This window comes from Cryptomeria japonica, chromosome 9 (genome assembly GCF_030272615.1).
Source record: "Cryptomeria japonica chromosome 9, Sugi_1.0, whole genome shotgun sequence".
NCBI lineage: Eukaryota > Viridiplantae > Streptophyta > Pinopsida > Cupressales > Cupressaceae > Cryptomeria > Cryptomeria japonica.
Window position 1 is genome coordinate 44,671,578 of NC_081413.1, and position 17,023 is coordinate 44,688,600.

At 37.4% G+C, this 17,023-nt stretch overlaps 1 protein-coding gene across 2 annotated transcripts in view; it reads left to right on the forward strand.

Annotated features, from left to right (window-relative positions):
• Positions 1 to 17,023, forward strand: part of LOC131043928 (endoribonuclease Dicer homolog 4) — a 290,003-nt gene that overhangs the window by 192,719 nt on the left and 80,261 nt on the right. For both annotated transcript variants that reach the window (XM_057977166.2, XM_057977167.2), the window contains one exon: positions 14,686 to 14,804. In XM_057977166.2, the coding sequence (XP_057833149.2) occupies positions 14,686 to 14,804 (119 nt within the window). The remainder of the gene's footprint in view (positions 1 to 14,685; positions 14,805 to 17,023) is intronic.

A 17,023-nucleotide genomic window follows, 5' to 3' on the forward strand; every position in this document is an offset into this window, starting at 1 on the left:
CAACAATTCTTTAAAACTCTTCTAATCGATCCTTTACAAATGAAATGAATTGAGCTTATATAGAGCTCTCAATTACAATGAATGGCCAAGATTAAATTTGAATCAAGGGCCCAAATTTTGCCACCTAAACCCTAATTAGGGTTTATTACAACCAAAATACCTAATTATTGCAAACTATTAAATATCAGCCAATTGGAATGTGATATCAATTTGGCACAAAATACAAGGAAAAATTATCCAATAGGAAAAATTGATGCCACATGGTATTATAACAAACTATCTTTTAGAATCTTGTTGCTGTCATCCTTTTGTCTTTTTGCAAATTCAAAGAATATGGACGTCATTGATTCAATCTCAGTTATTGGAGCTGTAGGCAGGTTCTTCAATTGGTCTTCCAAGTAACTGACTTCATCCAAGCTTGAGGCAAACGTCTCTTCCAATCCTGGACTGGAATCTCTATTCTTGCTGGCAAGTACGATGAATGAATGCATATCATCTAGCTGCCTCTCAGAAGGTGATTCATCTATTCCAAAGAATATGACCTTCACACTCTCAACTAGCAAATTGGCATCAATATCAATTCCTTCGTGCCACTCCTTCTTAAGAATGGTCTTGGCTACTTCCAAAATCTTATCATGTATCAAATTAATTGCTTGATCAATTTGAGTGCATCCACCACTGATATCTACAAATGAGACCTTCCTCATGTGAAGCAAATTACACCATTGCTGGAAATTAGGTGATTGCCCATCTTTCAACAGTCCTTCACTTACCAAAGTCTGTCTTGGCATAATCTTCGTTACTTGCAATATGGGTATGGTGAAGTCTCTGGTGTAGACAAAAGTATCATATGCTGTCATGAGCGCTGGAGTTCTTTCAAGAATACCCATTGCTCTATCAAATATTTTTACTAGCTCCCTTACTAATGCATTCGCCCTTTTGAAAGTCTTATTAATCCAAGTATCCTTTAGTTGTGTTGAAGCTTTCATCTTTTCAAAGTCATCAACTGAGTCGAGAGAAGGCAATGGCAGTGGCGTAGCCAAAGGTTCTTGCTGCCTTAGCGGTAACTTGAGCTTCTGGAGATGACTTCTCAATACACTGTTTTCCTTCTCCAACTTCTTATTCCTCTCTACTTCCAGTTTTAGCTTGTCATGGGCTGTCTTCACTGTGTCATTCATGTTGTTAAATATGGATCGAAGAATAATGACAGCGATTCTGGAAGACTGATTGCCGTGAGTTATTGATCGTCTCCATCATTGAATCCAGTTTAAATACAAGAGGAATGGTTGCCTACGTAGGGACATGTCCATACGTGGCAGTTGCCACGTATGGGCATGTCCCTACGGAGGCAACCGTTCATAACAATTAGTTTGTTTATGTTTAATTTCCAAACTGTATGCTCTGTTAATATATCACTCTCTAGATAATAACCGATTTACCATTAGTTAGATTCATGAGGGCTATATCTTAACACTCCCTCTTAGCAGGAGTGGATCTAAGTAATTTTCTTGGGAGCATATTCTGTCATGACTTCCGACACAATTCGGGACAACATTTAATATAGTCTCATGACAATAAACTCAATATCATGATATCCGGCTCAGTCCGGGACAATCACTTAAGAAGTCAATCATGAGATGATCACATACTTTAGGATCAAGATATCCGGCACAGTCCGGGACAACAACTTAATGTAGTCAATCTTGACACTTGGTCAACTATTGTCAAGATCGTCACCTTGAAATAGTAACCTTAAACATAAGAAGATTGTCATCTTCTTGAACACAGTTAGAATATTGCAATATACATTTTATTTATTCATTCATGAACAAATTACACATGGTAGTAATTTCATCCTAATAATCTCAATTATAATCTAGTCATACCAAGTTTACTTCTCAAGTATTCTATCTTCAATCTTGCAAGTGGCTTGGTGAAGATATCAGCATTTTGCTCTTCAGTATTGATGTACACTAGTTTTATGACGTTTCGATCTACCATATCTCTTATGTAGTGATAAGGGATCTCAATATGTTTGGATCGATTGTGAAAAACTGGATTTACTGAGAGCTTGATACAACTCTAATTATCACAGTGAATTATTGTTGAATTCAGAGTTTTTCCAAATAATCCAAATAATAACTTTCTTAGCCATACCGCTTCACGAGCTCCCATGGAGGCTGCCATATATTCTGCTTCGGTGGAGCTTTGTGCAACTGCTGACTGTTTTCTACTGAACCAAGATATCATAGCAGAACCAAGACTGAAGCAAAACCCTGTAGTACTTTTACGGTCAGTGGTACTTCCGGCCCAATCAGAATCAGAATATCCTTCAAGTTGAATCTCAACATTTTCATAATTTAAGCCAAGTCCGATTGTGCCTCGTAAATATCTTAGAATGTGTTTAGCATCCATTAGATGTATCTTCTTAGGTTCACACATGAAGTGACTTAATACATTTGTAGCATAGCAGATATCAGGACGAGTATTTACCAAATACATGAGTGAACCGACGATTTGTCTATAGAGTGTGGGATCTGTAGGTTCTGAATCTTCTGCCTCAATTTTCAGCTTGTAAAAATTAGTTTCCATTGGTGTAGCTAATGGCTTACACTCCATCATCCCAAATCTAGTTAGAATATCTGTGGTGTACTTTCCTTGATTTAGGAAGATGTAGTTTTTCTTCTGCCATACTTCTAATCCCAAAAAATAATGTAGAAGCCCTAGATCCTTCATATCGAATTCTGCTGCCAGATCTTGCTTACATTTCTCAATGAGATTATCCTCCCCTATTATCAAAAGATCATCCACGTAAAGGACCAATATAATCATATTGCCATTTGAAGCCTTGAAGTAGATGTTGGGATTTGCTAGGTTCTTGGAGTACCCTAGTTTGGAGAGATAGTTGTCTATCCTTGCATACCAGGCCCTAGGTGCTTGTTTTAACCCATAGAGAGCTTTCTTTAGTTTACAAACATAGCAATTTTTATCACGTATGGTGAATCCTTCTGGTTGTTCTATATCTAATTCTTCTTCAATTGAACCATTTAGGAAGGCAGTCTTTATGTCCATTTGGTGAATTTTCCATCCTTTGGATGCTGCAATTACAATGATTGTTCTTATTGACGTATACCGCGCAGCTGGGGCAAATGTCTCTTCATAATCAATTCCTACTTTCTGAGAGAATCCCCTGGCCACAAAGCAAGCTTTATGTTTTTCAATGCTGCCATCAGATGCATATTTGATCTTGAATAACCACTTGGATGAGACAACTGATTTGTCTTTTGGTCTAGGCACTATATCCCAAATATCATTCTTTAGTATAGATTGATATTCTTCAACCATAGCATCTTTCCAAGCCTGTTTTGATAAGGCTTCTCTGACATTTGTTGGTTCAGAATTTGTGAGTTCGGTTAGAAGTGCAACATAACATTTTAGAGTTCTTGTTCTCTTATTTTCTTTGGAAATTTCATTTGGTTCTACATTATTCTCTTCAATCATTTTCCTTGCCCATAGAGGTCTTTTCTTGTTATTGAGTGTTTCAATATTCTCATCAACAAGAGGTTCAGAAGCTCTTATGATGTCCTCCCTCTCAGTGTCTGAAGGTTTGGAATTTTCTATGATATTCTCCCTCTCAATCTCAGTTATGTGATCTTCTTCTTCTTTAGTAATGTTATCATCCTCAGGTTCTTTGAGTGTAGTGTTTTCTTCAAACTTTACATCTCTACTTATCTCAATAGATTTTTTCCCTGGAATGTAAATGCGTTATCCTTTAGTATTTTCACTATAGCCAATGGAGATACCTCCTTTTCCGGATGGTTCTGGTTTTGTCCTCTTTTCTTTAGGAACATGTATATATACGGGACAGCCAAATATCCTTAAATGACTTAAGTCTGGTTTGTTCCCTGTAAAAGCTTCTTCAGGAGTTATGTTTTCTAGAACTGAGTGCAGACATCTGTTTTGAATGTAGACTGTTGTATTTGAAGCTTCTGCCCAGAATGAAGTGTGTAAGTTTTGGTCATGCATCATGGCTTTTGCTGCTTCAATTATGGTTCTATTCTTTCTTTCTGCTACTCCATTCTGTTGTGGATTATATGTTACAGTATACTCCCTCTTAATCCCAACAGAATTACAAAAGTCTTTGAAGTTGTCAGATGTATATTCTCCCCCATTGTCGGATCTTAACACCTTAATTTTCTTCCCTGACTGGTTTTCTACTAGTGCCTTGAATTCTTTGAACTTAGATAGTACTTCATTTGAGTCTTTGCACTTTAGAAAATATATCCATGTTTTTTGAGAGTAGTCGTCAACAAAGATTATGTAGTATAAGGATCCAGTTAGGGATGGTGTTGACATGGGACCGCATAGGTCTGAGTGAATTAGTTCTAAAATAACTTTTGATTTGTGCTCGCTTGAGGGAAAAGAAACTTTCACATTCTTTCCCAAGGCACATCCTTTGCAAATGCCTGTGTGTTCAGATTTTAGTTGGGGCAGTCCTGAAGTAATCTTCTTTATGTTGGATAGAGCACTATATCTTAGGTGTCCTAATCTTTTGTGCCATAATTCATTATTATTTGAAACTTCAAGATTTAGTGCTTCCTTTTGATCACTGCGTAGTTTGTATAGGCTACTATCTCTTGAACCTACTATTATGGCATTTTTGATATTTGTATTTTTAGGCCAGAGTAGAACTTTATCTTCATTGAAGGTAACCCGATATCCTTGATCAGCTAGGCCTGAGATTGAGACTAGATTTCTTTTTATTCCAGGTACAAACAGAACATCCTTTAATTGTAGAGATACTCCATTTCTTAGTTTGATAGTACAGGTCCCAATTCCTTTCATAGGATATGTGGAGTTATCTCCAATAGTAACCTCTTCACTTGAGTGCCCGTTAAGTGTTTCAAACTGATTTCTGAATCCAGTTATATGCCTTGATGCTCCACTGTCTACGATCCAAGTGTTTTTATTTGTATTTATTTCGCTTGATAGGGCTAAGAAGAAAAGTGAGTTTTCTCCTTTGACTTCGGCTAGACTAGCTTGTGTTTTCTTCCTTTCTGGACAATTCCTGTGAGTGTGCCCATATTTGTTGCATTTGTAACATTGAATTTTAGACATATCTCTTTTCTGATGGTTTTTATTTCCTCTCTTCTGTTTGGAGAACTTTTTCTTTTTGTTGAAGGTATTTGTATTAAGTGCTTGGATTTCTCCTTCTTTATTTGTCCCTAATCCTCTTGAGATTAGTCAAGATTCCTCTTGAATGCACTCATTCTTAAGTTGTTCAAATTTGGGTAAGGGGGGTGTTCTGCTAATACATTGAATGTAGGATTCCCATGAAATTGGTAATCCTCTTAGGGCTATGAGAGAGATTTCTTGATCATCTACCTCTTTTCCAATAGTTTGTAATTGGTCTTTTACTTCAGATATCCTTGAAAAGTATGTAGATATTGTATCATCTTTATTCATCTTTATGTTTAAAAGTTGTTGTTTCAAGGTTAACATTCTGCTCGCATTGTTAACTTCATATGTATTTTTAATGGTTTTAAATACTTCATATGCTTTAGGCAGTCTGGCTATAGATGGAAGAATATGATCTTTGACTGAGTCAATAATTATTTTCTTTGCTTTATTATTACGCCTTTTCCAGGTAGATTTCTTTGGTTCATCATTTGGCATATCTAGATTTTCTTCTATGTAAGACTCTAATTCTAGTTCTTCAAGAATGGCAATGATTCGTATCTTCCAGGAAACGAAGTTGGAGGCTCCTTCGAGTCTATCTTCCACTCTCATATTACTTGACATTTTGAATATTTTCTTAGTCAGATATATCCTCTGCGTATATAGCCTCTGCGTTGATTTGTTATTTACTTCCGATAAATGCTTATGAGTAATATGGCTGTCTAATTTATTCTCTTAATATGCTGGCTCTGATACCATGTTGTTAAATATGGATCGAAGAATAATGACAGCGATTTTGGAAGACTGATTGCCGCGAGTTATTGATCGTCTCCATCATTGAATCCGGTTTAAATACAAGAGGAAAGGTTGCCTACGTAGGGACATGTCCATACGTGGCAGTTGCCATGTATGGACATGTCCCTACGGAGGCAACCGTTCATAACAATTAGTTTGTTTATGTTTAATTTCCAAACTGTATGCTCTGTTAATATATCACTCTCTAGATAATAACCGATTTACCATTAGTTAGATTCATGAGGGCTATATCTTAACAATTCATGTCTTCCAATGCCCGATCAGTGGTAAGAGGACCTAAATCAGTAGTCTCCAAGTCATATTCTTCTGCTATGATCTCATCCTTGGGCTTGTCTACTCTAGGAGTGGCAATTTGTATTATTCTGGATCTTTCACCATCTCGTCCTTTTTGACATTTTGGTTGCTTTCTTCTTCTTGGTTTCTTGAGTTCTATTTATATAGCTGCCCAATCTAGAAGGATCTTCCTCTCCTACTATAACTTCTTGTCAATCAATCCCTAAGCCATGTAGGAATAGCGGATCTTTGTTCTCCTACTTGCACTTCATTCATTTGCTGATCTTCACCAGGGTGGAGATGTAACTTCTTGATCCTCATCTTCAATACTCATATATGCATCATTGCCTGCCTTATCATTGACTGGCTTAGGAGGGACTCCCTTGTCTTGATTCATCGATTGTTTTCCCTTGTCTGCCCTTTCACACCTATTGTTTTGGATTGTAGATTCCATGGACTCATTCACTCAATGATCTATGCTCTCTCTAGGTGGGTGATCTTCCCGAGCAATTGCATGATTCATTTCTATTTCATGCATGGAAGAGGTACTGGAAGAAGGGTGGTGTCCTGAACTTGACTTATGTTTCTTCTTTGGAGACTCTTCTTTGTTAATTTCTTTCCTCTTAGATCCTTTGGAATGAGCCGAGTGGGTGGCGCTTCCACTCTAGCTTTCGCTTTCTGTCCCATCATTGGAAACTCTACCTCTCCCATCAAGTCAAATGTCACCTAAGTGCCTTGACCTTTCAATACATAGGTTTGAGCATCTACCCATCACTTGGTGTATGATAGGATTAGTTTCATTAAGTCTTTCAAGTTGGTGACCTCTTCTTCAATCCAATTGATTTTTACTTCTTTATCTTTCTCTTGCTCATATACTTGTAAGAGGCGCCTTCCACTATCCTGTGCTTGATCAGGAATGTTAAAGACCTTGCTTGCTCTAACAATATCAATAGGTAGCCTCAAACACATTCTTTTCCTTATATTTAGATCATCCTTAGCATTTATGAAATGATCTTCTAATTGTAACTTATGCTTGTGTCTTCTTCCACTTGGTCTTTTGATGCTGCTATAGAGATCGAAGCTGTCTCTGGAAAAGTATGGAATTAGATGAAGAGATTTCAATTCCTCATCCACCTTCTTTGCCACTTGCAAAGATGGACACTCCTCTAACGACTGTCCAATTGAGATGGGAAATGTGATCCTCGTCTTGTGCATGTTCTTCTGAATTTTGTTGTATGCTATCAATTGACTCACCAAATCAAGCAATATTTACTTGTCAGTAGGATAGCTCGGTAACATGTAGGGTGGGCATGACCATCCTTGTATTCTTATATAGGTGAACTTGGGAAACTGGATAAACCAAGCACCAAAGTTCTCTATTAGCTCTTTCGCCGGTGGGGATAATCTTTGATGAATGCCACCTTGAAACGTTCTTATGATGTGCATAGTGAAGGCATCATTCACTCTCTTGTATTGTGTCTTGCCAAGGTAAAACAACTATTTGTATGACTCACATGCCCTCAATTCTCCGATTCTTGTACCAACTGGACCTCTATAGGTTAATCCTGCATATTCATGAGCTTTGTGAAGTGAATATATGATGTATGAGCTCATGAAGAATGTCTTGGTTCGCTCAAGCCTCTTGAGTTGTATATCAATGTTATTGCTAATTATCCTTGCCCAATTGATTCTCTGTTTTCCAGTTTATATAATGTGTTCATGAAGTAGAACATCCAATTCTCGAACTGAGAGGCATGAGGAGTTGCTACAATTCAGTTGAGTAGTGTGATTTGATCATTGAATTTTTCCTTGAGCTCAATTTTGTGGAGCTTGGTGGGTATCTTGGATAAGCCAGGCCTGCTCTTCAATAGCCAGGATTTGTTGATTATGCGTAGGCATTTGTTAGGATCATCATTATAGAATGTCCGTGCTGAATCCTTGCTCTTGTAGATCATGTTGTTGAATTTAGGTATATGGAAGGCCTCACTAATTGCCTCTTCTAAAAGGTAAGCAAGTTCTCTGGCGTCAGGTGCCACTATTATCCTCTTGCTTGTATCATAATGCCTGGTGCACTCAACGATCAATTCGTTGCCTTGCATTGCCAGAGGGAAGCCTACTGCTTTTAGTATTCTACTCTTGATCATCATCTTGGCGTAGTCGGATGGCTTGGTGGTGTATAGCGGTCCCTGGAATTTCTTCATGTTGAATTGGTTGAGGTTGATATGTCCTACATTGCCCCAGAATGACACAATCTTTGACTCCACCGCCTCTCCCTTTAAGTCCTCCTTGATGAGAGCCTGTTGTGCTTCGACCATGTCCTACTTGTGAATTGCTTCGAGATAGACTGGTTATATCAATTTAGTTGCTCCTTTGACAAAATTGTCTTTCTAAATGAGTGCTCCCTTGATTGTAATGTCCTCTTTTTAGCAGTCATGAGGTGATCTATCGTTAGCCCATCTTGCCATGGTCTCGAGGGCTAACTAGGACTTTACAGGGATCAGTGTAGGATTTGGCCTAGGTGATTTCAGTTTCAGGCCAATCAGAGGTGTTTTGACAGGGTTTCCAATTACTTACTATTTATAGTAAGTCAGTTGTGGCTTAGTGTCTGGCAATATTTGAATCATTTTTTGATGTCAGTATTTTGGTGCATTTAATTCTTCAACAGGATTGCTAATTAAATGAGCCATTAATTAATTGGGCAATTAAATTAAAAGTTCCTAAAGTTAAATTTAAATATTTAACTTCAGTGATTAATTAATGCTGGGACTAATGTTTAGACGGAAAAATTAAAAGTTCCCTTTCATTTTGGACACATAAGGGATATTAATATTTTATTACAGCATTCTTTTATCCCACATTTATGGTGCATTGGTAATTGTGCCGAAATGTTATAAATAAGAGCGTTAAATGCTGGTTGTGTATCTTGGAAATTGGGTATTCTTGGAGTTTGTGTTTCTGGAGTTACCTCTGGGGAACTTTCAGGCATTGGAGGACGATCATCCTCTTTTGCAATATTTCTTGCGCTTGTGAAAGACCAGATCAGAGAAATTTAAAAAACAAATTGTCATGGAGTGAAGGTGGGTTTGATAGTTCCAGTATGGATGGTGATTACACAGCTGGGAAGGAAGTTAGCAGGACTTAATTCCGAATTCGCAGAGCTCAGTGTTTGATTTTCTCTTGAATCTTGTGTTTGGAATTATATTAAGTTGCACGACTTTCATGGGGAGAGGACGTCCTCCATTTATTAGTCACAGTCCTCACAGAACCAACACATAGCGGGTCATAGTGCTGTTGGTGTTCACTGTATTGTGGCCGCAACAGCAGATATCAGAGTTGCGCTATTCACTGGAGGAGTATCGTGAGGAGTGGCAGAGGAATGGGAGAAGTATGATGCCCAGAATGCATCTTGCTAGCCGTCCAAACCTTTCTTGGGTCATGTAGAGTGTGGAGCCGCAGGATTATTGGTTGCTATTGTGACTGGAATACTGCGCTACTCGGTAGAGTTACATCAGCATACTTGGGGTGCGAAAGATGTTCATTCATTCATGGTTCTGGGTTGTGAAGTGAAGGGGTCGCTAGAACTATTTTGCGGCTAATGCATAGGTACATCAGACACTGAGTTTTAAACTTTTATAACTGAAAAACATTGGGTTCGGGTATATTGTCTGTTGAATTTGGGCCATTGGGAAACATATATATTGTTTGAGCTGGGTTGTTCAATATAATGTGTGAGACCCATTGACATTGTGAAATGAAAAAATGAAATGATTGTTATCTGCGATTCATTGTTTTCAAAACTTGTTATTCATTAAACTTGTTGCACAAGAATTTGTAAAAATGAATGAAAGCATGGAAAACAAAGTAAAACGCACCAGGTCCAACTAAACCACAGGGACATTCAAGTGAAAAATCAGTCACCTCGTTTTTTCAAATTGGGGCAGCCCATTACATTGATCAATTGCTGGATTTTGTCAAGCTGCTGATGTAGATTCGATAACCTTTCTCCAATTCGCTGTTTGGATTAGTGAATTTGATATGCTCCAAAGGCTTTGCCTTTTCTTCGTCAAAGTCGTTTTTCCAATGAAGGAATTGACTGTGATCTGGAATGACAAATTTGATGATATGTGATCAAGATTAGAATCGCCGCCCTTGGGGACGATTTTGCTGTTAAAAGGGTTAATTCGCTGTAGATAATGATCAAATTGATGCCTCCAATGAGTTCGCTTCAGTGTTAATCGAAATAGCCCTCAATCAAAGAGTGAATTTGCTATGGTTTATGAAGGATCGCTGCCTTCGATAGAGCCTGTGCAAAATCGATTTTAGTTTGATCAAATGAAATGATTAAACATAACTTTATAGTTGCTTGAAGGGGTGCGATAGTTCGTCACAAAGGCCGATATGATTGAATGATTTGCAATAACAACTTCTAAGGCCAACTTGAATCATCAAGTTCAAATTTAAAAAAAAAAGTTTCTTCTGTCAAATCGCGGGGCCCTTTCAATCATCTTTCAAACATCATTTCCTTAAGTCGCTAATGTTAGAGATCAATGACAGCCACTCATCCTTAAGTTGCACTTTTTGGGGGGAAAAGGAAGTGATAAAAACCTTATCTTGCCCATTTGAGGTAGCAAAGGAAATCACCTTATTTCTTAAGTCGTACATTTCACCTAGCAAAGGAAATGATGTAATTCCTTATGTGGCACATTTAAGGGGTCAAAGTAAATGCCTTGATCCTTATGTTGCACTTCCAAGGGGTCAAAGGAAGTGTCTTGATCCTTATGTCGCACATTTGGATGCTCAAAGGAAATGCCTATTCACTGAGTGGAGTGATCAAATGAAGTCTTAAGTCGCACAATCAGCCTAGCAAAGGAAATGATGTAATTTCTTATGTTGCATATTTGAGGGGTCAAAGGAAATGCCTTGATCCTTATGTCACACTTCCAAGGGGTCAAAAAAAGTGTCTTGATCCTTATGTCATACATTTGGACCCTCAAAGGAAATGCCCATTCTCTAAGTGGAGTGATCAAAGGAAGTCTTAAGTCGCACAATCAGCCTAGCAAAGGAAGTCTGTTGATCTCTTAAGTCACTGAGTTGGCATAGCAATGGAAATGACTCTATCCTTAGTTCGCATTTTTGCATGGTCAAAGGAAGTGCAATCTGAAATGCTTAAGATGTCCATTGGAAGCTTGATTGGAGATGAGATTGCTCAACTTGCTGATCTTGATCAATGAAGGAAATGAAAATCCTTAAGTCGCTGGTTGAGGAAGGCAAGAGAAATCGTCCAAAACCTTTAGTTTGTGGATTTGATCATGTGGGCAATCTCTCTCCACACTCGATATTGCCTGATCCTAGCAAGGCCTTGTCAAAACAATGATGATCTCAATCAAAGGCAATGCTATGCAAGACCAAGGCAAGGAAATGCCTAAGGTGCTCAAGTCGCACTTTCAAGTTGTCAATGACTGAGCCTGGAAGCTTATGTCGGACTTTTGGGGGGTCAATGACTGAGCTCCAAATTGCCAACCTAGAATACTTACCCTCCAAAAGCAACCTACATTAGCCAAATTCGTGCTTAATTTCAATCAAAACCAGTGAATGATGTGAATCCTTGACTCTCAAAATGCCGACAGTAAGATCAACTCAAACTTACTCATTTTAAAAGGACCACTCTAAGCAATCTAATCTAACAAACTCCTAAAACTGAAAGCAAAAGATGGGTCCCCATTTGTGATGAGGCGATGTGTGAAATGGTCACAATAGTGTGGAATTCGCTTTCCTCTAGATCTTATTCACCTTTCTCTCTACTGGGATTTGCTCCTTAATTCTGCACTTTATTTGCTGATTGCTTTTTTTAGTGTGGAATCTGTTTTGAATGATGCTAGAAATGACCTCCTTGTCTTGCATAAATAGGTACTCATATTAGAAGTAGCAAACTCTTGATAAGGGTTGACTTGGTTTGCATTTTAATTTGTTTTTTCAATTTATATTGTCTTCATGTCAAGTCAGCCTCCTTGTTACATGTTTTGCATTGATTTTGTCACTTCTTACATCAAATTTTCCTTTATAGAAAAACAGGTTGGTCCCCCTCATCATACTTCACACATTTGCCTTTTCCCTGAGTAGAATTCAGGTATATATATTATATATGCAATGCTGAGCGGGTTTTGCGGGTGGTCATGGAATTCCAAGCGCAAATCTGACCTTGACAAGGACTGTCCAATGCAAATTCACCTTGTAAAAGGACTACTGGGCGCGAATCTTACCTATTCAAGGACACTTGGGTGCAATTTCATGATGATCAAGAACAAATGGGTGGGTTTTCCATGTGTAAGGACTCTTGAGTGGGTTTTGAGGATGTGCAAAGACAAGTAGGTGCATTTCAAGGTTGTCCAAGGACACTTAAGCACATTTCCAAGGTGGAGAGGGACTAGAGGGCGCATTTTCACTTAGTGCAAGTACTAGTGAGCACACTTTAGATCTAGAGAGGGATTTTGAAGTGGAAATACAAGGTGGATGAGGATTGTTGATTAAATTCCAAGTGTATTTCAGAGGAAGTCAAGGATTCACCAAAGTCATGGTTATTCTTTTTGAGGAGTTGAGGCTCATTCATTGGTTCTAACTAAAATTCCAAGTAAAATTGAACATGGGAAATGATCTCCAACAAAATTCCATGCTTTTGTCACTTAAACATTGGAATGTTTCCTTTATTTTGCACAAGGGAATCAAATTTACCTCATTTTCCTTTCTTGTCAAGGTCAGAAATCCACGCTTATGACCTTGACAAGAAATTTTTCTTGTCTTGATCTTGAATTTTATCATCTCAACTTTTCTTTGACAACTTGACAACTTTCAAATTCCATGTCTTGGTAAGCAAATTTCCCTCATGATTTGACACTCTATCCTTTATCTTGAAGATCTCAATCATAGACTTTAGACTTGGACTTTCAACTTGATCACATCTTTTCAAGGACTAACCTCACATCTACTTCATGTATTGATCACTGCATTTCTAGACTGACAAGGGTATACAACCTCCCCAATTTGCTAGGATACTAAAACTACTGCCAAGCTACGCAAAACTAAGCCAAAGTGATTAAACTAACAAGCAAAAAAGAGGGGTCCCCATTTGCAATGGGGCTTGTGTGTTTATAATATTACAAATACTAAATACTAACTAACTGACTTACAGAATAGAAAGTTACTAAAAACTAACTAAACAATTTAATTTACCATTGTAAGCTAAATATTACAATATTTTTTTTATAGTAGAGGTGGGGTTGGGTTGCAAAATTGGACTTACCAAGTTGTTGCTGCAAGTCCTAGCCAGCAACTTGCCAAGACTTGCCATGAGTAAGTGGGTAATTTACTTGGCCCAGTCTACAACTTGTAAGCACTCACGAGTTAGGTGAGTTTTTAATTGATGGTTCCAATAGCTAGCAAGGCCCCAATAAGTGATCCTAATCTGCTTGGTGCTTGGCATGATAATATAAATGATATTTGAGCCCAAGACAAATACCTAAAGGATGCTTACACACATAACAGATTTATGGAAACCAATTTACTGTAGTTGTTGCATGTGGTTGGCAAGCAACAAAAAAAAGGAATACAAAGAACTAAAACATTTAGAAGATCAATGTGTTTTACAAAATCATCAGAACAAATTTGGGCCATTAATTTATTGCTCTTATATGAAAACGTGAGGTGTCACATCGTCAACATTATCCAATGTCAAGTGAAATTCTCAAGCCCATTGATACATTATTTTCCTTGAGGAGAGAGCTCCAACAATGTGCCAAAAGGAGACACTAGTTGGCTACTAGAGGTTGCACAACAAGAAGCGTCGTTTAATTATAGGCAAGAAATGCAAGAGGAAGGCTGTCTTTACTGTCCTAATTTCTATCATGCTCTACTTAAGCAATGGATTCCCACTTGTTCTTGCAATCTGCTAATTTAGAATTTTGTATCGATGATGTAATTATTAGTGTTACTCTGTTGTGCATGCCTCTTTGATCTCTCTTTTACAACATTTAACTTTTATAGTTGTTTTTTGTCTCTTGCAAAAACTCATCTGATGAAATTGTACATTTGATGTTACATGTGGTTATTATGCAGAACTCTAAGGTTGGCATATTAATATATCTACACTCGTCTATAAATGTTTTTCCATATCAATATATATTTTCATTTATGAAAAAAGACGAAGAATTGATTAGTTATGTTGATGAATCGATTTAGGAGCTATAAGCAATTATTTAGTTTATTTCAAGTAAATGGAATGTGCATATCTTTGCATGTAACATATTGATTCATACAAGGAAAATCTTTAAACTTTGGGAGACATGTTGTTTTCAATGGAAATGCATACCATTGTGTGTTTTTATATCTCAATATGAATCCTAGTTTATGTGTTTTCAATTTCAGGCATAAAGTCACTCTAAAGTACAAGGACCAACCATTATTAAAGGCAAAGCAGTTGTTTAACTTGCGCAACTTGCTTCATGCTAGGTCACAAGTGAATATTCAAGGGCAAATAAATCGAGGTTAGAATTTGTTCTAAGTATTTTCAAAAGTTATCTTTTAAGCTTTGTTTTGCAATTTCACTTACTTAAAAGCATGTCTTTTCATTATTTTTCTATTTCATTGTTGGATTCACTTATTGAATTTGCTCAAGGGCCTTGTGGACACATAAAACCCACTCAAATAGACTCTTGCCAATTTTAATAGTGACATTGAAACATTTGCAAAAATAATAGAAGGCTTCTAATATTGATTGATTCTAGCCTAAACATTGTATTACACAAATGACATTTTATGGGCCAAACATGTTGAAATCATGATTGAATGTTGCTTAAATTTGACTCAAAGTTAAACCTCTTCATCGAAGGTGATTGCTTGTAAACCCCCACAATGGCTTTAGTGAGTTTAGTCATCTAATCTGACTAAACTCGCTAGACTTTGATGCTAACTAGGATTGACTTCTAGTTCTACATGGAGTTGGGTATTATGAATTTCCACATTTATAAGCTGTGGTTTTGCCTAACTGAAGTAATTTAACTGAAGTCTAAGTAAAACTTAGCATGATAAAGTGTATGAATGTTATACATAAATGTTTCCTCTTAAATTGATGCAATACACCCCTTGCCTGCATACTCAAACTTAACAAACACCAAACAAAAAGGCAGAGACTCATTGCTTCATTCTAAACATTGGATTGCAAGAAGAAACATGAATATATATATGTATTTATGAAATTTCTGAGTATATATCTGTAGAACGAGATTGTGCTCATGAAGGCCATAGGATGACTACTGGAAACTGAGACTACCAATAAATGTATCAAAGCAAAAAACCCTTATAATCGCAGCCTCAAAGCATAACTAACACTTCCCCCATATTTAACCTAGAAGCATAAGAAAGACCTAGGAAAGCAGATTTCTACAGAAAAACAGAGTTTGAAAGATCTATATTATGCCTTTATATAATCACATATCTATATATTTCTTATGGATATATAGCTTCATGTCTTCGTAAATCAAAAAACAGCAAGAGGCAAAAACCATCTCAAGTCTAATGGAAAAGTTTTGAAAGATCATCTATGTAGCATTCCTTTTCAAAAAGGATTAAAAGGCTGTTAAGCGTATTGCCTCTAAGTATTCTATAACTGCTTAAAACAAAAAAAGATTATTTCTGATAATGTAACCTCGTCCTTGAGGAATGCCATTCCAGGGGCCTTCATCCTTTCTTGCTCAGCTTGTTGGGGGGGGCGAGGCCCAAAGCCCTCTGGTGCATCTGCTGAGAGGGCAATAGGGGAACGAGGGAGAGGCATATGATCAGGGATGATCGTGATATTTTCCGCTTCCAGATAGTTCTGCAACCACTTCTCCCGTGGGGGTTTCTTAACTTGGAGAATCCAAGTGAGAAATAGGAAATTCCTACTTCTGACAGAGCGCAGAGCTTCGAAAGCCACCAGGTCTTCAATTACCAGAATAGGGGAGCGAGGGACTGGGTTATTTTTTTTGATAAGGACATCATAGTCCCGTGGTTTGGGAGCTGTGAGTTCTTCATCTATATTAACCATAACCCGTTCCAATTCACTGAGAATGTATTTAATGAAGACCTTCTTACATAATTTCACCACCGTATCCCTATCCTTCTCAAAATGCATTGCAAGGGCTAGAAACATTGCTGCAATATCCGAGTTTGCTTTGGTTCGGTCCTCGTTCATAATGAAATCCTGTTGATGTGTATTTTGTACACGACCAAACACAGAATAAAATACCTAAAGGTACCTTATCCTCTCTTGATTAAAGTCTCCGAATGCTGAAGATGTCGCGAAAAGGATCAATCGGGATGACTTCAAGGTTCTTTGTTGTAGGATCTCTACGTGTGGATAAGCGCACTAGTGGTCGTTGTATATGCTGTTTCTTCAAGGGGCCTTACGTACTTTCAGAGAAAGCTTGTCCACGTTACTTTCTTTCCAAATGTAGGAACAGGATTTTCCTAACACTAACAGATTTTCAAAAATGTCAAAAGATAAGGGTTTTAAAGAAGGAATACTTGAACTGATCCTAAGAATGACTCAATGAAGACTAGACTTGATAAGATTCTACCAATTTCAGTTTCACCAAGAAATTACAACTCTACTGGAATTGATGCTATCTTCTAAGGGGATTCAATAGTTTTTCAAATCATCAAGGATATAGATATTATCATAGAGATACATATCAATACTTCCAAGAATGATTGAATTCTTAATCAA